Here is an 18381-nt window from a genome sequence, read left to right on the forward strand (position 1 = left end):
CTTCTATGGCAGATTGTAGCACTTCTTCTCCACCTTCTGCTGCTGCTGCTGCTGCTACTCTCTCGGCTGCTCCTTCTGCTCCTCCTACTCCATCAGCCACTTGCACTCCTCCTGCTACTCCTACTGCCTCCCATTCTCCTGCTGCCTTCCTAACCAACAGTCAAAGTTGACAAAATACTTGTCAAGATTTGTGCATTGAGTTCTCTGGCCCTCCCTTAAGCCCCTCATTTGCCCCACTGGCATCCACAGTTGTAATTGCAGCTTTTGCCTCCACTGTTGCTGTGGTCTATCACATCCCTCTCTGTTCTATAGGAATGAAGCGGAACGAAGCTGCGAAATGCCCTACCCGACGCTAAGATTTCAACTTATATTTAAAGGAAATATCTAACAGTTTGAAGTCGAATTCTTCAAGAAAATTACCTTAGATGGTTGTCTATTCTTTGAGGTACTTCCGGAGGAAGAAAGAAGCTAAAACTTGGCTAAAAATATCTAGAATATACAGATATAAATCAATTTCTATTCATATTCCTGTTGTGATTCTGTTTAAGTATTACAAATACTTGTTTTATGCCCTTAAAGCCCTCTTTCTTTTGCTTACAAACCTCTTCCAAAAGTCTTCATACCTTCTCCTCAATGGGGGCTACACTAAAAACGCTCAAAGGGGTCTCAAAGGGGGCAAAAGAAATCAGTGGCAAACGTTTTGTGCTGCTGCTGCTGGCGGCTGGGGCTGGTCCATCAAGCTGCAAACTTTACTACCAAGAGAGGGAGAGAGTGGGCGTGGGGTTGGAGAGCTGATGGGCTCTGGAAATGCTCGTAAAGTGGAGCATGCATTGCGGCGGCGGCCGTTTGCTTTTAGCTTCCTCTGGCAGCAGGCACTTCATGACATCATTTTATTTGCACTCAATCTCTAGTTCCACTCTCTCTTTCCCTCTGTTTCCACTCGTTTCGTCCCCCTTCGTGTGACGCGTAGAAAGCGCTGTGAAAACTTCTCTCTCTCTCTCTCTCATACACAAAAGTTGCGTTTGGAAATGCTTTTGATTTGCTGGTAAGCTGACCATCAGGGAGGAGCCCCCCTGTACCCCTCAGACTCTTTTTCTTTTTCTCCACTTCTTTCTCTCTACAAACCCACTTAGAGAAGTGCACGCTTTTCTTTCATTCTTTAGAGCGTAAGCCCATGCCCAAACCAGACCTCAAAATGTTATTCAAACAAAAAAGAAACCAAAGAAAAAGTGGAAAAATAAAGTATAAAAGTGGTAAAGTGGGGTAGTGATGGAGGTCCTTAGTGCCGACTCCAAACCCACAAAAAAATAGTGTGGAAATAAAGTGGGAAAGTCTGTAACCAAAAAAAGTAGAGCCAAAAAGAGTCTCGTACAAATGCGTATGACAGTTTGAAGATTCTTCTGCCGAGACTTTTGAATAATGCCCCCAGTTTGTACTTGAAATTGGCGTTAGTTGAGTGGGCGTGGCACAACAGCAGCCATAGCAAAAAATCAAAGCAAAAACCTTAAGACCATGGGGAACAGCAGAGAAACTCCCAAGCCCAAAGCCCCAAAATCCAAATCAAAATCTATGTGCAATTCAATTAAAGAGCAATTTCCAGGCAGTCATCATATTTTTGTTAGTTAACGATCCCCCAAGGAGTGCAGGGAGGGGTCCTTAAGGGGGGAAATGGGAAACGGAGGGGGCATACAACTTAATAAGACCCATCAGTGGGTGGAAATGGAAATCGCTTGAGGAAATTGTGTGTGTTTTAAGCAAAAGCATATATAATAAACTCGTATAAAAGATTGTTGCGTGCCATGGGATGATGCGGGGGGTAAATTAATGCTGTGGATGGCAGGGGGCAGGAGACGGGGGCGTGGCAAGTGCCTGGGGCAGCGGCATAAATACCCATATTTGCAATTTGCAGGAGGAAGCAGCAGCAGCAGCAGCCGCAGAGGGACGACGAGCAGCAGAAGGAGGAAGAGAGGCAGACGGAAGAAAAAGTAGAGGAAGGGGCAGCCGCAGCCGCAGCAGAGGAAGACAGCAGCATAAGGAACAGAAGAGTCAGAAGGGAGAGAGAGAGAGTGAGTGAGAAAGAAAAGCACAAGACAGGACGACGGACCGCTCATGTCCCCAGGCGTTGAACAAAAACAAAAAAAATCAACGACGAATGTTATTAAAAAAGAAAGCAAATGAAAACAGAGGGAGAACAGGAGGAAAAACAGTGTAAAACAAGAGAGAGGGACTATCAAAAGAAGGACTTAACGTGGAGATACCCTGTGTAACTGGGAAACGTGAACTTTAGGGGAATATAATTGGAATTTATAGATAATTATCTTCCAAAATGCATAAAACTGTTTTAAAAACTTAGGGTTTCTTGGTCCAAAACACACATATTTCCTCTGTCTGTTACCTACATCACCACAAATTCAGCACACCCGCACCTTTACTCTGTGAACTACAGGGTACAAACACCATCGGTCTTTTTTCCCACCCATCTTACCCTCTGCTGCCATTGCTTTTGCTAAAAAGTCATAAAATTTATTAAATGCCTAAAAGTATGACAGCCATAGACAATTTATGGAAAGAGAAGGACGGTGGAGTGGCCAAGGAAAACAACCAAAAGAAAAACTAAGAAAATGAAAATGAAACAATTTTTTCTATCCTCCAGTCTTGTCCTCATCCTTGAGGAAGCTCTATGGCGGAATAGTCCTCTGAATTTTAATGATTTTTGGGTGTAAAGTCAACCATGAAAATGTAAATATTTATCAAGCAGCATATTAATACGAAGCTTTCGAAATTCGGGAAAATTAGCACTGGCAAATGTATTAAATATTAATATTTATGAGTGTTACGAATGGTGAATATTTGTGGGTGGGTTTGATGAATGTTTTTGGGTTTAAATATATTAAATATTGAGGTTTATGTTTGACATCATTTTAGGTAGGACTTTGAATCAAGTGAAACATCAATTTTCATTCGGTGTTTATGTCCTTCTTAAGTTCCACTATTTTCCACGTGAAAATCCATTCCAAAACAATGACTTTTTTCTTCATTAACGAAATGTTAATGTTTGCCTGCAGCAAACCCTCTGCATATTTATAGGCCCTGGACACCTTGCATAAAGTTTCCATTTATTTAAATTTACGCGACAATTTTCTAGCCTGCAGACCAAAAGCATATTTTCAACTTCATAAATTTTACGCACAAATAAACAGAGCGAAAGATAGAATGAGCTTGAACCTCGCCAGGGAGTTATTTTTCTCATTCTGCGAGTCCCTTTCCTGCAAAGATGGAACATCTATCCATATGGTCACGTTTCTTGCTCATAAATTAGCACCAAATGGACGCCTCTTCCTTTTCAATTGTGCAGATGCTAGTCCTGTTGGTGGACGACATTTGTAAGGATTTAGCAGGTGTACGTGAAAAGCCATTAACATAAATGGCTTTAGCGAACAAACATTGAACTTTAGCTTGGGTTTTTAATTACGGAAAAACGGAGGAAAAGACACGATGCAACACAACACGACGGAACGGAACGGGACGGGACAGGACATTTTCCAAACGCTAATCCGCTAAGGCGTACCTACAAAAAAAATGGCATACAATCAATTCTCAAGCAGCGGAAAAAAGCGTGTGGGGGCGGAAAACAATTTTCCCTCCATGGTCGCAATTTTCCACTACATCGGATTAAAATGTGATATGTTTTGGGATTGTTTAACAGCAGAAAATGGGGCGAAAGACGAGAGGGGTGTAGGTTGATTGGTAGCGAAAAAGGAGGGCTTTAGAGAGAGTCCTCTACCAAGTGTATGTGGGAGCAAAAGAAAGTCCTGCGTGTGTGTTTTTGTGTGTGGATGAGACCAAAAGAGACAGAAAGTGAGACATGTCGAGACATGTGTTTGTTTACGGAACTTTTTGGCAGCAGCAGCAGCTCTGGAGCTCTCGTTTTGCCCTCTGGAGTGGGTCTTAATTTCCGCTTCGTAAGCATTTCTTTCTCTCACACACACACAAACACACCCACACACACATGTACAACGCAGCTTCTTCCTTCGTTCTGTGTCTTTCTTTTTCTAGCTTGTTTCCCTTTTTCTTCCTTTTTGTGTGTTTGGCAACATTTTTGTTTATTTGGGATTTGTTTGCCCTCGTTTTTTTTTCGGTCTCTGTCCTTTACATGCTTGCTTGAGTACTTCCGGTTTGAATGCCGGAAGTATGTTCGAGCGGGAGCCCCCACTGGTGCTCAATGCACACATGTGGGTGGCCCGGTGAAGAGGAGAATGTGTGAGGGAGGTGGGATGTGGGAGGAGCAATGCAAGTGCGATTGAGGAGACTTTAATTGTTACGAGTGGAAAATTGAATTGTACTTCGGAAATCCCCTTTCGATGTATGGACAGGCAGTACGTTTCATTGAATATCGATTGTTCAATGGTTGCTAATTAAAATTAACTGATCGAGATACTTATATTATCGAAATTATATCGATAAAACTGTGTAGATGCTGTGTAAATATTGTGGATTTTATTAAGGAATTAATTTAGAAAGCTTCTATAAAATTATTTATATTTTATTTGATTTTGTATCGATCGAAGGCTATCAATGAATCAGTTGACATTTTGTTGTTATTGTACCGATCAAAGATCAATAATTATAGGAAACTATACGAGAACTACATTTAATTATTTATTGGCGCAAAGAAGGCTACGAGGGGCTTAACGCCTGGTTCAATGTATCCCCCCCCATTCTAAAGCCTTCTGCCACACACTTTGGTACACCCCACACCCCACATGGATCTATAAATTTTATCTAATCTATACCCAACAATTGTTTGCAAGAATGGTGGCAAAAACATATTGTTTATCCAAACTGATAGCAGATTTTGATGCTTCACCACACGTCCATTTAGACAAACACACGTTTTATTCCTGTGTGTACTTCCTTCCGTACATCTACAGTACTTCCACTTCTACTCGTATTTGTACACACACAAACACACATTCACCACATTTGCCGCATAATAAGTAAGGCAAACAGAAAGACTCCTCCGACTTTTCTGAAGGAAAAGGAAATACAATTCTCATAGCAAAAATGGAATAAAATTTCGTGTGAATTGGAGTGAAAGCGGGGCACTTGCAGATGGATAAACATACACATATGTATGTACATGTATCCTGGCGCAAAGGATGTGTGGAAATACTCGTCGAATTTGTGGACTCGATTGATTGGAATAAAAAGCAGAAATCGTTGCAATTCTTATACGAGAAAAATCTGTTTTATTAGTCCTATTTCACCAAAGGGAATGGGCAATTTGTGTAATTTAAACTTGCAATTGTGTAAATTCAATTATTCGTAGCGGAATCAATGTAATCCTTGGTAACGGAATACACCCCAAAGCTTATGGTAATCCTGGAAATTAGTCGTTGACATTGAAAGCTACGATGGAGATTACTTTTGAGATTAAATGTTGTTTTTTTTGGCGGCATACCCGTTGGAAACATCAAAAATGTTTCGCAGCAGTCCCTCCTCAATGTTGTACAAGTTAATATACTCCCTAAATCCACTCTAAATATATCCATCCCTCTATAAGCCGTTCTTGCACAACATGTATCCTCATTATGGCACATCATCCAATCTAATTTTAGGCCCATTCCAGTCCCTCAATAACAGATTGGGCGGGGGTCGTATGTGGGATTTTATCCAACTGATTTTTATGGCACAACAAAAAAGGAAACGAAGGAAGCTGGCTAAAAGCGCAATAATCAGGCCAAGGCACGCACACACCAAAGGGGGAGGAGTCGGCACCACCACCCAAGAGAACGGAGGCGCCAGCATGGGACTTCCTCAAAGCGTTACATTTTGGCGTAAGCCAAAAAGACGACAACGACATTACGTTTTATTATCTATTATATGAAGGCGCCTCAAAATGTCACTACATTAGCCTCAAAAATCTATAACACACCACACACGATACAAGCAGAGAGAGAGAAAGAGTGGGGGGACTTAGAGGGCATGCCCCATTCGTTGGCATAAAGTAAACATTAAAACACGGAAACGGAAGTCATGGCAGTGGCCAAAAAACAGCCACAGCCACAGCCACATAGAGACATTCCATAAGCCGGAGGAGTTCCGCTTATGATTATTTCAATGGAAGGTAGGTTTGGTTTTTCTTTTGGCATTTTCTTGGTTTTTCTGGTTTTCTGAATTTCTGGTTTTCTGAATTTCTGGTTTTCTGATTTGCATTTCTCTTTATGTGTTTGCATACTTTTGCCACTGAGTGTGAGGTCTAATTTCCTATGCATAAAGTATTGCATGTGTCGCGAATTTCTAGCCCCTTTTTCCATGTTTCTGCATAGCAGATTTTCACATTTTATTTTTGTTTCTTTTCTTTTGAATTTTTTCACAATTTTTTCGGTTTCTTTTTTTTTAGTTGAATTTTTCACCTGTTTTCACTTGTTTTTCACATAATTTTTCACTTTTTTTTCTCAATTAATTTTCTATTCATTTCGTTGATTTTCTGGCGGCTTAAAAAGTGCACAGCATTTCTTTAAGGATAATCCACAGTTTCTAAAGAATGTAATGCTACCTTTTTTTTGGGGGGCCACACAAAAATTACGCGAAAAATATTCCACAGAAAAGCGAAAATCGAAACGTAGAGTCCTGCCGCAAGTCCTTACGCGCGCCACCAAATACGAACAAGCACTGACACAGGACCTTCAAGCAGAGCAAAACCTGAATGGCAGAAAGCCAGCAGCAGCAGAGTAGGAAATTTCCTCACTGGAAAAGCCGGCTACTGGTATCCTTTTCCTCCCCCGCCAACGACAGTAACATCTGCAATTGACCTTAGCCTTCGAGGATACGTCCGTGTTTCGTTTCGTTTCGTTTGTCCTTTGTCGTTTGTCGGCTTTTGCCAGCTGTCGGCTCAGGGGTTGCCGGAAGGGACTTTTTCCCCTTCTGGGGAAATTCTATTTTCCAATCAAAGGGGTGTGTGTTGTTAGCCTTGTGCTAGGTCCTTGCTCTGCACTGTGTGTGATAGAATTCCGTCGCAGGTTTAACAGGTTGATGTGACGTCACTGGTGGTTAGGGGAAGGAATTTTCCTGGCGAATAAGGGAAGATTCTCAGGGAAGGAGAAGGGAAATATATTTATAATAAAGAGGGGATGTTTCTCCGTGATGGACACGGTACTTCTTCAGTGAAGGAGAAGAGCACTTTATTGACGGTTTTTTCTTTAAAAATTATCTTTCCTATTTACAGACTTTGGAACTAATATTAGCATCAAATTCCGTCTTAGGCTTAATATTTAATTAACATCTGACAAATTCTCTAGACCACTCATTGCCTTCCCGGTTTTCATCACAATTTTTTTCACAAACCAACCAAAAAATCACTTTAAACTTAGCACCACAACTCTTTTTCATACTCTTTCTACCATTTTTCCTATTTTAAACCAAACCTGAAACAAGGCTTAAATACGGGGTACCAACTCTAAAAAAAGTGTCGCAGGTTTGGCCTTTACCTTGTTTTATCTATGCAACATTTTCAATTTCTCTTTCTTTATGCTTCGGGTTTTCCGGCTTTCCACTTTGGGGGTGTCTTTTTTTTTTTTTTTTTTTTGCGCGGTGTTTCCCTATCTTTATTTTGCATAAATTTTCACTTTGTTTTTATCAATGTCTTTGGGTCCTTCCTTAATTCCTGGAGTGTTCTCTTTGCCCCTGTCTTCTCCATCCAATTCTTTGAGTCTTTTGTTTTGTTCCTCTTGCGCCTGAGATTTTTCTATTGCGATAATACTTTGTTTTCGCCTTGTTTTTTAATCCTTTGCCCAATGACTGCGACAACGAAAGGACCCTTTTTCATCCGTGTGTCCCTTCCTATGTCCTGGTTGAATGCATGCACGCTATGGTTAAAGGACTCCCGACGCGACGCGACGCAACGCAACGTTGAACATTTTATAGTTATTGCCTCCCCAACGGAAAATTCCCTAGATGGTTCTTCATTTTCTATGGCATTTATGTAAGTTTTTGCTTTATTTTCTCTTTGCGATGGAAATCGAGGGCTCTTTTGTTTTATAGACACATGAGAGAATGATATATGGTGAGAGATATAGAGATAGAAAGGGAAATGAAATCAGAAAACGTCTATGGCCAAACAAAAGCATTTGATGACAGTCTAACTCTGGGCTTTGTGTGTGTTTAGGAGCAGTCATCAAACTATAGAACATATTTACATTCAATCAAGTACATTATGACACTCTCCCCAAATGATTTTAGGGTCATGAAATTTCGTAACGAATGTTGCAGCGAAAGTATCAGATAAATGCCTGTAAATGGCAAGCAAGTGGCATAGATTTATGTACATATTTTTCACAAAAATTTTTCAACATAAAGTAGTCTTTCTTAGATGAAAACCATCTTCAAAACAACCTTTTTCCAAGAATTCTATTCAAATATTCGTAAAAATAATAATTAATATGCCAAAGGGAAAAATACTATCCTCCAGCGAAAGGAAATTTGTTTTACCGCAGACTTCAACCGTTAAGTTCCCCCCTATATTATCATATTTATCATCACACAGTTTATTTTTTCTTCCTTCTGTTTGCGTGGCAAACATACAAAAATGGGAAAACAAATTTCGGAGTAAAAGATTGTAGTGGGAAATTTTATTCCAGGAGCCAAAATCTCTTAGCCAAGTCACACACTTTGGTGTAATGTCTTTGCTGAGCATTTAATCCAACAAATTTGAAAGAGAAAAATATGTTTAGCCAGGTTTCAATCAAATATTTCCTTATTTATACCAACTAAGCTGAGTTTTAGAGTGTTAAATGTAGGGATATTTAAGGAAATTTATATATTGTCTGGAACAAAATGAAGATATTCAACTGAGCCAACTTTCAGGAGTTCAGAGAATTCAATCTCTTTGCTTTGGACTCTAAATATTATATACACAAAAAGTATACACAAAAAATATCGGAAAACCATGAACATATAGCGAATATTTAATCTCGTTAGAAAACAGTTTGGATTTAATTTAAGTATTTGATTGAAATATCTTTGATTTTTTTTAGAAATCCCACTAAAATGCTAGTCGGAGGAAGGCCATCTATCAAAAGCTTCATCATCAATTTTCATCTAGAAAATAGCTCATACACTGTGGATAAACCACCATTCAATCTCCGCACACAATCACACTCAGTGATTTCCATATCCAAATCCTGACAAATAACTGTCGCCCGTCGCCAACAGTCTGTCAAGCTGCCAATACTTGCCGTGCCACACACTACCGTCACCCCTGAGAACCACAATAGAAATTGCCTTTTGTATAAATTCCAAGGTCTGTCAAGAAAAAAAGTGTGAGCCGTATTTTGATTTTGTAACTTTTGAGCGTGCAATCAATTGCTACAAAAAGCCAGGGGGACTTCATGGCCAGGACAAGCACAAGTGCCAACATTTGGAACAAACAATTAATCATTTCAATTTTCCAAACGACTTGACAACGAAGACGGAGACGACGACGTTGAGACGACAAAACAATTTGCGGATAGCCTTCAGAAACTACAAAAAGGAGCTTGTCCATGCCCCCAAAACAAGGGAGTTTCAGGGAACCAGAGCCAGAAAAGGAGTCTTGGGACTAGGACCCACGAAATAGAGTCCTGAAGCAAAGCGCCAAAGAGGCAGGAGTTGGCAGAAACAAGAGTCATGGGGCGCCAAGCCAATGGAGTCAGAAGCCAGATGCCATAGGGCAACGACACACTTTGCCTGCCTCTTGCTGACTTCAGCAATATTTCTGCTGCTCCTCCTCCTTCTATCCATCATTACTGCCATTGAATTTGCATTTTACACAGAGAATGTGATGAACATCACGGCATTCATCTCTTTTTCCGATGAACATCAGACAATTGAAGGAAATGGAGCAAAATCTAAACATGAATTGACATGCAACTCAATAATAGGAGTAAAAGTACTACAACCCGCGACAGAGGTAGAGCAGGCCCCTAGCACTTCGTCTGATTCCAAATATCTATTAAAATCAATCAAATCCAAAATAATTTGTCTGATTTTATTTCTTAATTGCATGTATTATTATTATTCCATCCAAATTTATTATCAGTTCACCACGAAATGGCCACAAGTATAAATTCCGCCACAAAACTCTGCAAGTGCCAGTTCCCTTTTAAATTGCATTCGGACAAGTAATTTAAATGCGGTGTCACATTATTTTCATATTATTTGCGATAACCTTTGGGAGGTCTCTGTCCCAGCATTGTGATGTGAGTGCAACGTTCTGTTTATTGACTGCCCTAATCCTAAAAAAATTGGGGTGCCCACCAATAGGTTCATGAATCTGAACACGAGTGCGGGGGATACTGTTACGGAGCAGTGAAGCCGGTCCTGGAGTACCTCGCCATCCTGCAAAAGCGAGTGGAGAGCTGTGAGGCCAAGCAGCCGGCAGAAACACTCTCAAAAATCTCCTTAATGGAGGAAAAATTAGAGAATTTGGGAGGACAAATTCAAAAATTGGATTTCCATAACGAAAAGTTAGAGACTTTGATAAAGTTGGTAAAGAGCTCAAAGGACATTCAGAACTCCGAGCTTAAAGAAAAAAAAACCAAATCTAAACCTAAAAATTTTGAACTTTTCCAAAAAATAGGTCGTAAATACTATTATATAGACAATAATACAAATGTAACTTGGATAGGGGCCTATTGTAAGTGCCGTCAGATGGGAGCCGATTTGGCGATTCTGCAAAGAAAGTCTGATAATGCAGAACTCATCAAGAGGCTGACGCCGAATCAGAAATATTGGGTACAAGTAGATTGGAATATTCTAACACCTGAAGCCCTTAAGGTAACTAATATCAATTACAGGGAAGTTCTTAATCTTCATATGGGTGAATCTTGTGTCGGGCTGCTGAGCGACACCGCTTGGTTTTTTCTTTTTTTTTGCAATTCGAAAGATATGAAGTTTATCTGTGAGGTATCTTTAGAGGATTAATTTATACGCAAAACTTAATAAAAATAGTAGAACATTTACTGTGTGTGTGGGTGTAAAAATGTATCATTAAATTTGGCTGAAAATCGCTATGGTACTGAAATACTTTCTCTCTGCGACTCTCACAGCTGGTAAAATTGGTGGATTCTATATGTTCATTCAATTTTATCAGTTGATCTCAATTTCATTTCATCGAAGTTGAGTTTTTGGGAACAGAAAAAACAAAAGCAGTCGCCTTTTAGATTACGTTCGGTGAAGTAATAGCCATACGGGGTTCCATCCCTATATTTTTCTTATTTGCGATAACCTTTGGAAGATCTCTGTCCCAGCATTGTGATGTGAGTGCAATATTCATTAAATTGACTCTCAAAATTATAAGAACATTGCGGATCCCATCAATAGGTGGATGAATCTGAACACGAGTGCGGAGGAGCTGTTACAGAATACCGGTCCTGGAATACCTCGCCATCCTGCAAAAGCGAGTGGAGAGCTGTGAGGCCAAACAGCCGGCGGATACTCACTCGTAAATCGCCCTAATGGACGGAAAGAGGCTCTGGGCAGATAGATGGCCACCCAGCAACAGTTGGAAAGGAGCTCACAGGCAAAACAGCAATACAGATATTGGAGCAAAAAATCCGAGCCAAAAACGAAAAGGGACGTGTGCGGCGCTTCTTACGCGTCACAACTTTTATAGCTCTTTTAGCTCGACCCCCCTCCCCTAGGGCCCCACACCACTCAAAGCAGAGTGTAAATGAGAGAATGTGCAAAAAATTAAAAAAAAAGCTACTGGGAAGGGTGGGTTTTTCCACTGCAAATTAATTTCTTTATTCTGGCTGTAATAATGATCCAATCGGATCCCAATTCGATGATCTGATATGATATGGTCATTCCCTACAGAATGGCGTTTAGTTTTCTTTTATCTTCCAAATTAAGGCTGTGGGAGATTTTCGCCCTTTGTAGCAGTGTGAGTATACAGAATTCTGGATGCAAAATTTGGTGGTTCTTTCTTTTATAGTCTCTAAGTACTAGGCGCTCATCAGGACGGACAGATAGGCATGTCTCAATTGACTAGGCTATTGATCAAGAATATGGTTGTAATATGGATGTACTTTATGGGGTCGGAAACGTTTCCTTCTGTGCGTTACATACATCCGTTATTCCCCATATATACAATATACCATGTTTACTCTTCGAGGACCGGGTATAAAAATAAGAAAGGTCTTACTTTATGTGTGTGTGAAAATTGATCATTTAAGTTGGGCTGAAAATCCCGGCGGTACTGCAATACCGGGCCAACCCGCGACAGAGGTGGAGCAAGCCCCTAGCACTCCGTCTGATTCCAAAAATCAGTTTAACATTTGTTGTTCTCCAATGGAGAAACTATCAGATGTTAAGCTGATAAGAACAGATACTACACTTTGATCTTAGCCATAAGGCCGAGAAGCGATAACCTGATCATGGAAAACAACCACCAGCTGGTGACCGTGCGACTAGAACCAGTTGGGAATTATTATTAAAACTTCACTCAAAGCCTCCTATTTGGCAACGAACTTCTTGGAATAATATTATCGATGTTTGAAACATTCGAGTAATCAATCGTGTAGATTATCGAATAATTAAATAATTACATCTGTTTTTCTGATTTTATTTCTTTATTTATCATTATCCCATTCCCATTTATTATCAGTTCTCTAAGTCAATATATCAGTAAAAAAAAACCCCAAAAACTCTTCAAGTGCCAGTTGCTTTAAGATTGCATTCAGAGAAGTAACATCAATGCGGTTTTCCTTTGTTTTCATATTCCTTTCGATAACCTTTGGGAGGTCTCTGTCCCAGCATTGTGATGTGAGTGAAACATTCAGTTTATTGACTGCCCTAATCCTAAAAACATTGCGGTCCCCACCAATAGGTTCATGAATCTGAACACGAGTGCGGGGGATACTGTTACGGAGCAGTGAAGCCGGTCCTGGAGTACCTCGCCATCCTGCAAAAGCGAGTGGAGAGCTGTGAGGCCAAGCAGCCGGCAGAAACACTCTCAAAAATCGCCTTGATGGAGGAAAAATTAGAGAATTTGGGAGGACAGATTCAAAAATTGGATTCCCATGTTGAAAAGTTAGAGACTCTGCTGAAGTTGGTAAAGAGCTCAAAGGAAATTCCGAATTCCGAGCTGAAAGAAAAAAAAACCAAACCTAAACCTACAAATTTTGAACTTCTCCAAAAAATAGGTCGTAAATACTATTATATAGAAAATAATACAAATCTAACTTGGATAGGTGCCTATTATAAGTGCCGTGAGATGGGAGCCGATTTGGCGATTCTGCAAAGCATGTCTGACAATGAAGAACTCCTCAAGAGGCTGACGCCGGACCAGATCTATTGGATAACAGTAGAGTGGAGCTTACTAACACCTGAAGCCATTGAGAAATTTGTTATCAGTGACAGCGAAGTTAATGATCTTCATACGGGTAAATCTTGTGGCGGGCTGCGGAACATCGCCGATTATTAGTTTTTTAGTGTGCCATGCGATTCGAAACATGTGAAGTTTATCTGTGAGGTGTCTTTAGGGGATTAATTTAAACGCAAAACTCAATAAAAATGGTAGAGCATTTATTTACTTTCCGTGGGTTTGAAAATTGATCATTTAAGTTGGGCTGAAAATCCCGGCGGTACTGCAATACCGGGCCAACCCGCGACAGAGGTGGAGCAAGCCCCTAGCACTCCGTCTGATTCCAAAAATCAGTTTAACATTTGTTGTTCTCCAATGGAGAAACTATCAGATGTTAAGCTGATAAGAACAGATACTACACTTTGATCTTAGCCATAAGGCCGAGAAGCGATAACCTGAACATGGAAAGCAACCACCAGCTGGTGACCGCGCGGCTAGAACCAGTTGAGAATTGCAAAGAAGTTTTGAATTTTTGGCGACGGAGGTGCTGTGGGCATTCTATGAACGAGACTTTAATTGTAGATATTATTTTATAGAATTATTTCTACATTTTACGATCTTTGGCTCTCTTTTTCTAAGCAAGACTCTGAATAAATTTGTACGCTCATTATATTGATAGTTATAAATATCCCATGTTGACTGGGCTTCAAATAAAACCATATAATACCAAGGGTTAAGGGCAGCTCTACAGCTTTCTGATAAATTGAGTAAAGTTTACTGTGACGAATATATTACGAACGTGATGGTGCAAGTAATATATCTACCTCTATATGCTTTTCATAGTTATATCTCCGTTAAGATATACATAGCAGCAAACATCTTCCCTATTTGCTAGCTACATTTTTTTACCATATCGAAAATATTGCTTCTAATTCTAAGCAAGTAACGGGCGGCACTGGTAGTATTTGTAGACCAACTGTCCATTAATCATTTAATGGCCCGGTAAAACATCACCAGGCACTTAGTAAAAATTATTTTTGACTCATTAGAGTGTCCTTCTCCACGGAAATCTTTAGTAAAAGGCGAAAGATTTATTCGACAATTGAAGAAAAACCAGAGTGAAGTTAAACACGAAATCCAGTGGTTGTTTAATTAAGCCTAACTATAACTGTTTGGGAATTATAAAGCACGCAAAAAGCAAGGGTATTGGCAGGGTCTTTATAAACCATCTATCTCACAATAATCCGATGCCTCAAGACAGTTCTTGGAATTCCCAAAGCCAATTCCTGTATAAATTGGAAAGTGAAGGGCAGCCAAAATGTAATTGAATTATTTGTATCTTTTTTCCTGACTTCCATCCACCAGCAGTAGCATCACTTCTTCATCAATATAGAGAACTGTTTTGCATAAATAAAGCATAAATTAGGCCCCAGAAAAAGCCTCTTTGCAATCCCAGAAATCAGTGACAAAAATGGAAGCTCAAGTTGAACCTGAAGGATACAAAATGAAATATGTTTTGGGGTTTGGCTTCCCCTAGAGTTCATAAAAAAAGGCACCAAACATCGGTTGACCGCCCGAACGAAACGCTACGCATGAGGAAATCTCAATTTTACCTTTTTTTCTAGGCGAGTTTGCCATCGAAATAAATGGCATCCCGAAAAGGCAAGAAAACTAACAAGACACTAAATTTTGCATACAAGTTCAAGGTTCGGTTTTTCTTTCTGCCTCTTCGAACTATAAAAAAAACGACAGCCTGGAATCCTAGCTAAAGCCTGAAAACTTTCCAGCCACATAAACATAAATTGCGGCTGTAATTTTCTGTCGTTTGTGGAACGGAACACACATTTTCCCCCTCTCCAGCAAACAAACATTTGGTATGCTGTTCAGGATCGAACTCCCCTCTCTCTCTACTGATGCCATGCCTGTCGTTAAATGGAAGTTGAGCATTAGGTTTAATTTGTCTAATGACCAAAACCTGATCCCTAACCCTTTTCCGCATTGATGGCTGTTGTTTTTGGGTGCCTAAATGACATGCCTAAATTTCATGTTTCGAGAAAACACATTACTGCCACTATCCTAATTCTCTCTTAAAAGTCCCATTAGGCACATCATTTTGTCCCTTAAAATCTTTAAAGACTCATCAAAAACCTTTAATTACTCATTATAGAGATAATCTTAATGGTTGATATAAACTTGCTATGTGTGTTTGAAATGTATTATTAAATGGCCCTCACGGGCTTGCAAAAATTGCCGTAGCGGACGGTATTTCACGTCCTCATGGCGGGGTATTGGTTAAAGTTTTCAACTAGCAATAATCGCACCTCAGTAGAACTTCATTGGTTACGATAATGCCTCTGCGCAAAGATAACTCTACACTGCCACTGGTTGGGCATTCAACGTTGCGGGGGCTATAACCAGTTGGGAATTCTAGGGACATCAAAAAAAGTACAGCGGCAGCAAGACGACGAAAAATGATTGCAGTCTCTTGGCTGCAGCCTGTGGCAAGGGAATTCTACCTGGGCTTAGGGTAGGGTTTGTTCCTGGCTGTTTAAGGATCTTCGACAGGGTGGTTAAGAACGTTATTATAGCTAGACCCTCGTCCCTGGCTGTGTAAAATGTCTCAGATCTGCTTGTTTAAACTGATTTTCTATTATCCTTTAAAGACGCTAACGTTAGGGCACCCACTAACCCATTATCATAATTTCTTCATATTTGCACAGCTCTAACCCCCACTATAACCACATTTAACCCTCAGTTGTCGCCCATATTCAAGCAGCCTCATTATCCTTAATAATTGTCAATTCTGTTGCTGCTGCTCAACATTTCCATTTGTTGTCGTTTTTTGTCGTCGTGCTGCCTCGTCGCCATTCCAAATGAAATTAATGAAAAATTCAGAGGTCTACAAGCAACAAGAGGACAGACCGCTGTGGGTTGGAGAGGGCCAGTGAAGTGGAGAAGGCAGTGAAGTGAAGTAGAGTGGGGTTCAGGGTTCAGCCGTAGGTCCCGTCCCGGCTGCCTTGAGGTCATGTTTCTTTGCCTACTCTAAAATGCTAAATAGCCACTTTTGCGGCAGGGCACGACAAACTTTCTTCTTTTGCCTTGAGTTGGCTTTTTTTTATAGACCTTTACTCTACTTTAGAGGGTATTTTGATTGGTAGGTTTGATTTGGAAATGGTTGTAATAAATATAAATATTAAAGCAGAAGCAAGTTTGTAACAAACATTTTTGAGTATTTTCAGTATTCTTTTACATGGAACAATCCACTTGCTAGGGTTGTTCCAGGGTATCTAAATCTTCGTTTGGTCCTAGCTTTAATTTTTCAGCTTGCTTTTAGCCTTTTTCCACTCTCCTATTTCTTTGCTGTCCCTCTAGCTTTCCGTTGCCGCTTTGTCATACAAAATTGAACAAGTTTTCACGTTCACAAGCGGAGGAGAAAGTCAAGAGTGTCCTTTAAGGAGGAAGTGAAGTAGGGTGGCTATGTGGAGACAGCGACGACAATACCGGAAATCCGTTTCATGACAAATGCGTCACATTGTCCTACCTCCCTCCCAACACGGAACTCTCTCAGCTTTCGGGGTGTCGAGTGTTAAAAAGAGACGGCGGGCGGCTCCTAGCGTCACTCTTTCTACTTCTCATTCCTCCTCCAATTTTCCTTCTCATTCCGCCACTTTTTTTTATTCTACTCTTCTGCTTCTTCCACTCAAAAAGCCGGCTATGAAATTCCTTCAATGGCAGCACGTGACTTTTAGGCCAAAAGAGAGAGCAACTTCCAGAGAGAGAGACAGAGAGAGGGTTTCATTCAAAAAAGAGAACGACATTGACATTGGCGCGAGGCCGACAACAAAGCCACAGCGCGTGCGCGAGAGTCCTCTTCCGGGAGAGTCCTGGCAGAACATTCCTACGTGCCGGCAGCAGCATCATTTCGCATACAATAACTCTGGCATTTTAATGAGAAATCCATATTTATGTTTGTTTGTTTTGCCAAAAAAAAGAGAAGCACACAAAAAAAAAACGTGGCAAAAGGGCAGCACATGCGGCGAAAAGTGAAATTACTTTTGTGGGCGGAAGGCTGTGCCACTCCCAGTCATCTCCCCTCTGGCGGTAGGGAGTCCTTGTGCCAAAGGAATGGCATTTTCTGTAATAATTTTTAATGGAGCAAAGCGTCTGCGGGTCTATAAGTAGTGCGGCAGCATATGGCCCGAGCGCGGTTTATGCCACAGATTTCTATGGAAAACATTTACGAATAAAGCCTTTTCGAATTGTAAAGAGGGTAGACTTCATTTATTCTTCTTTTCCAAGTTGTCTTTGTGAATTGATTTGCGAATGTTAGAGGAGAATTCCTATCTCAAATGTGCAAAAATCGTGTATTTGTCTGCTTAAAGGTAGGAAAATGGCAAAATGTTAATGCTATAAAGAAAACTGTGGACAAGAAAGATGATTAGAAGATGAAAGTAACATAATTTTCCCGCAGTTCTTAACCTAAAGACTCTCTTCTCGCCTTTCAGTAAGTGTCCCACCAAAATTTCTTCAAAAACTTTCCCATTTCGGTTGTGGTATTTATTTATTTTTGGCCCGGCAGTGGTAAACCCCCAGGCGCTTGTCTAAAAATGAATGAAAACTCATTAAATTGTCCATCTCCACGGAAATCTTTAGTAAAAGTCGAAAGATTTATTCGACACAATTGAAGAGAACGCTGAGTGATAGCGAAAGCTCCGAAACAGCTGTACTTTCACTCGATTGGATTCAGAACTGCTTGGGAATCACATGACTCAAGAATTAAGCTTACGCAAGAGTAGGCAGTAATATATTCCGAAGGAACTTTCTGGAAGATTAAAAAACTTTGAATACAAATAGAAGCCGTTTGAGTAGTGAAAAAAGGGTTTAAAAGTAATCTTTATGAAAAAATAAGTGGCATATCCCCATCTAAAAGGATTCCCTGGATCAAAGTTATCCCTTGAAATTCCTCATCTAAACCAGAGAGAGAGAGAGAGAGGGGGAAAGAAATGTTAACTCTAACACGTCTACGAGTTGTCACC

The 18381-nt window shown here is 40.3% G+C and overlaps 2 protein-coding genes and 5 non-coding genes across 13 annotated transcripts in view; 1 reads left to right on the plus strand and 6 right to left on the minus strand.

Annotated features, from left to right (window-relative positions):
* LOC117901252 (protein sickie) overlaps window positions 1-18381 on the minus strand; it is a 203087-nt gene that overhangs the window by 183086 nt on the left and 1620 nt on the right. For 5 of the 7 annotated variants that reach the window (XM_034811936.1, XM_034811933.1, XM_034811937.1 and 2 more), the window contains exon 1: window positions 6239-6361. The exons of the other annotated variants lie outside the window; for them this stretch is intronic. The gene's annotated coding sequence lies outside the window, so the exon portion shown is untranslated. Of the gene's footprint in view, window positions 1-6238; window positions 6362-18381 lie in introns of those variants that run through there. 7 annotated transcript variants of the gene reach the window in all.
* On the plus strand, window positions 10170-10625 carry LOC117900989. Its single transcript, XM_034811585.1, has 3 exons — window positions 10170-10238; window positions 10303-10523; window positions 10619-10625. The coding sequence occupies exons 1-3, from the start codon at window positions 10170-10172 to the stop codon at window positions 10623-10625; spliced, it is 297 nt and encodes a 98-aa protein (XP_034667476.1).
* LOC117902847 lies at window positions 12211-12407 on the minus strand. Its single transcript, XR_004649446.1, has one exon. It is a non-coding gene; the product is annotated as a U2 spliceosomal RNA (small nuclear RNA).
* On the minus strand, window positions 13601-13797 carry LOC117902850. The gene has a single exon (XR_004649448.1). It is a non-coding gene; the product is annotated as a U2 spliceosomal RNA (small nuclear RNA).
* LOC117902834 lies at window positions 14349-14467 on the minus strand. Its single transcript, XR_004649433.1, has one exon. It is a non-coding gene; the product is annotated as a U5 spliceosomal RNA (small nuclear RNA).
* LOC117902827 lies at window positions 15572-15711 on the minus strand. Its single transcript, XR_004649427.1, has one exon. It is a non-coding gene; the product is annotated as a U4 spliceosomal RNA (small nuclear RNA).
* Window positions 17928-18045, minus strand: LOC117902835. Its single transcript, XR_004649434.1, has one exon. It is a non-coding gene; the product is annotated as a U5 spliceosomal RNA (small nuclear RNA).

The sequence above is a fragment of the Drosophila subobscura genome, chromosome U, assembly GCF_008121235.1.
Source record: "Drosophila subobscura isolate 14011-0131.10 chromosome U, UCBerk_Dsub_1.0, whole genome shotgun sequence".
Classification (NCBI taxonomy): Eukaryota; Metazoa; Arthropoda; class Insecta; order Diptera; family Drosophilidae; genus Drosophila; species Drosophila subobscura.

What these genes read in the sequence shown, in the direction of transcription:
- LOC117900989 (XM_034811585.1), top strand. Translation starts at nt 10,170, where the DNA reads ATGCGGTGTCACATTATTTTCATATTATTTGCGATAACCTTTGGGAGG. An exon ending in CTCTGTCCCAGCATTGTGAT is followed by an intron (nt 10,239 to 10,302) that starts GTGAGTGCAACG and finishes GCCCACCAATAG; the next exon opens with GTTCATGAATCTGAACACGA.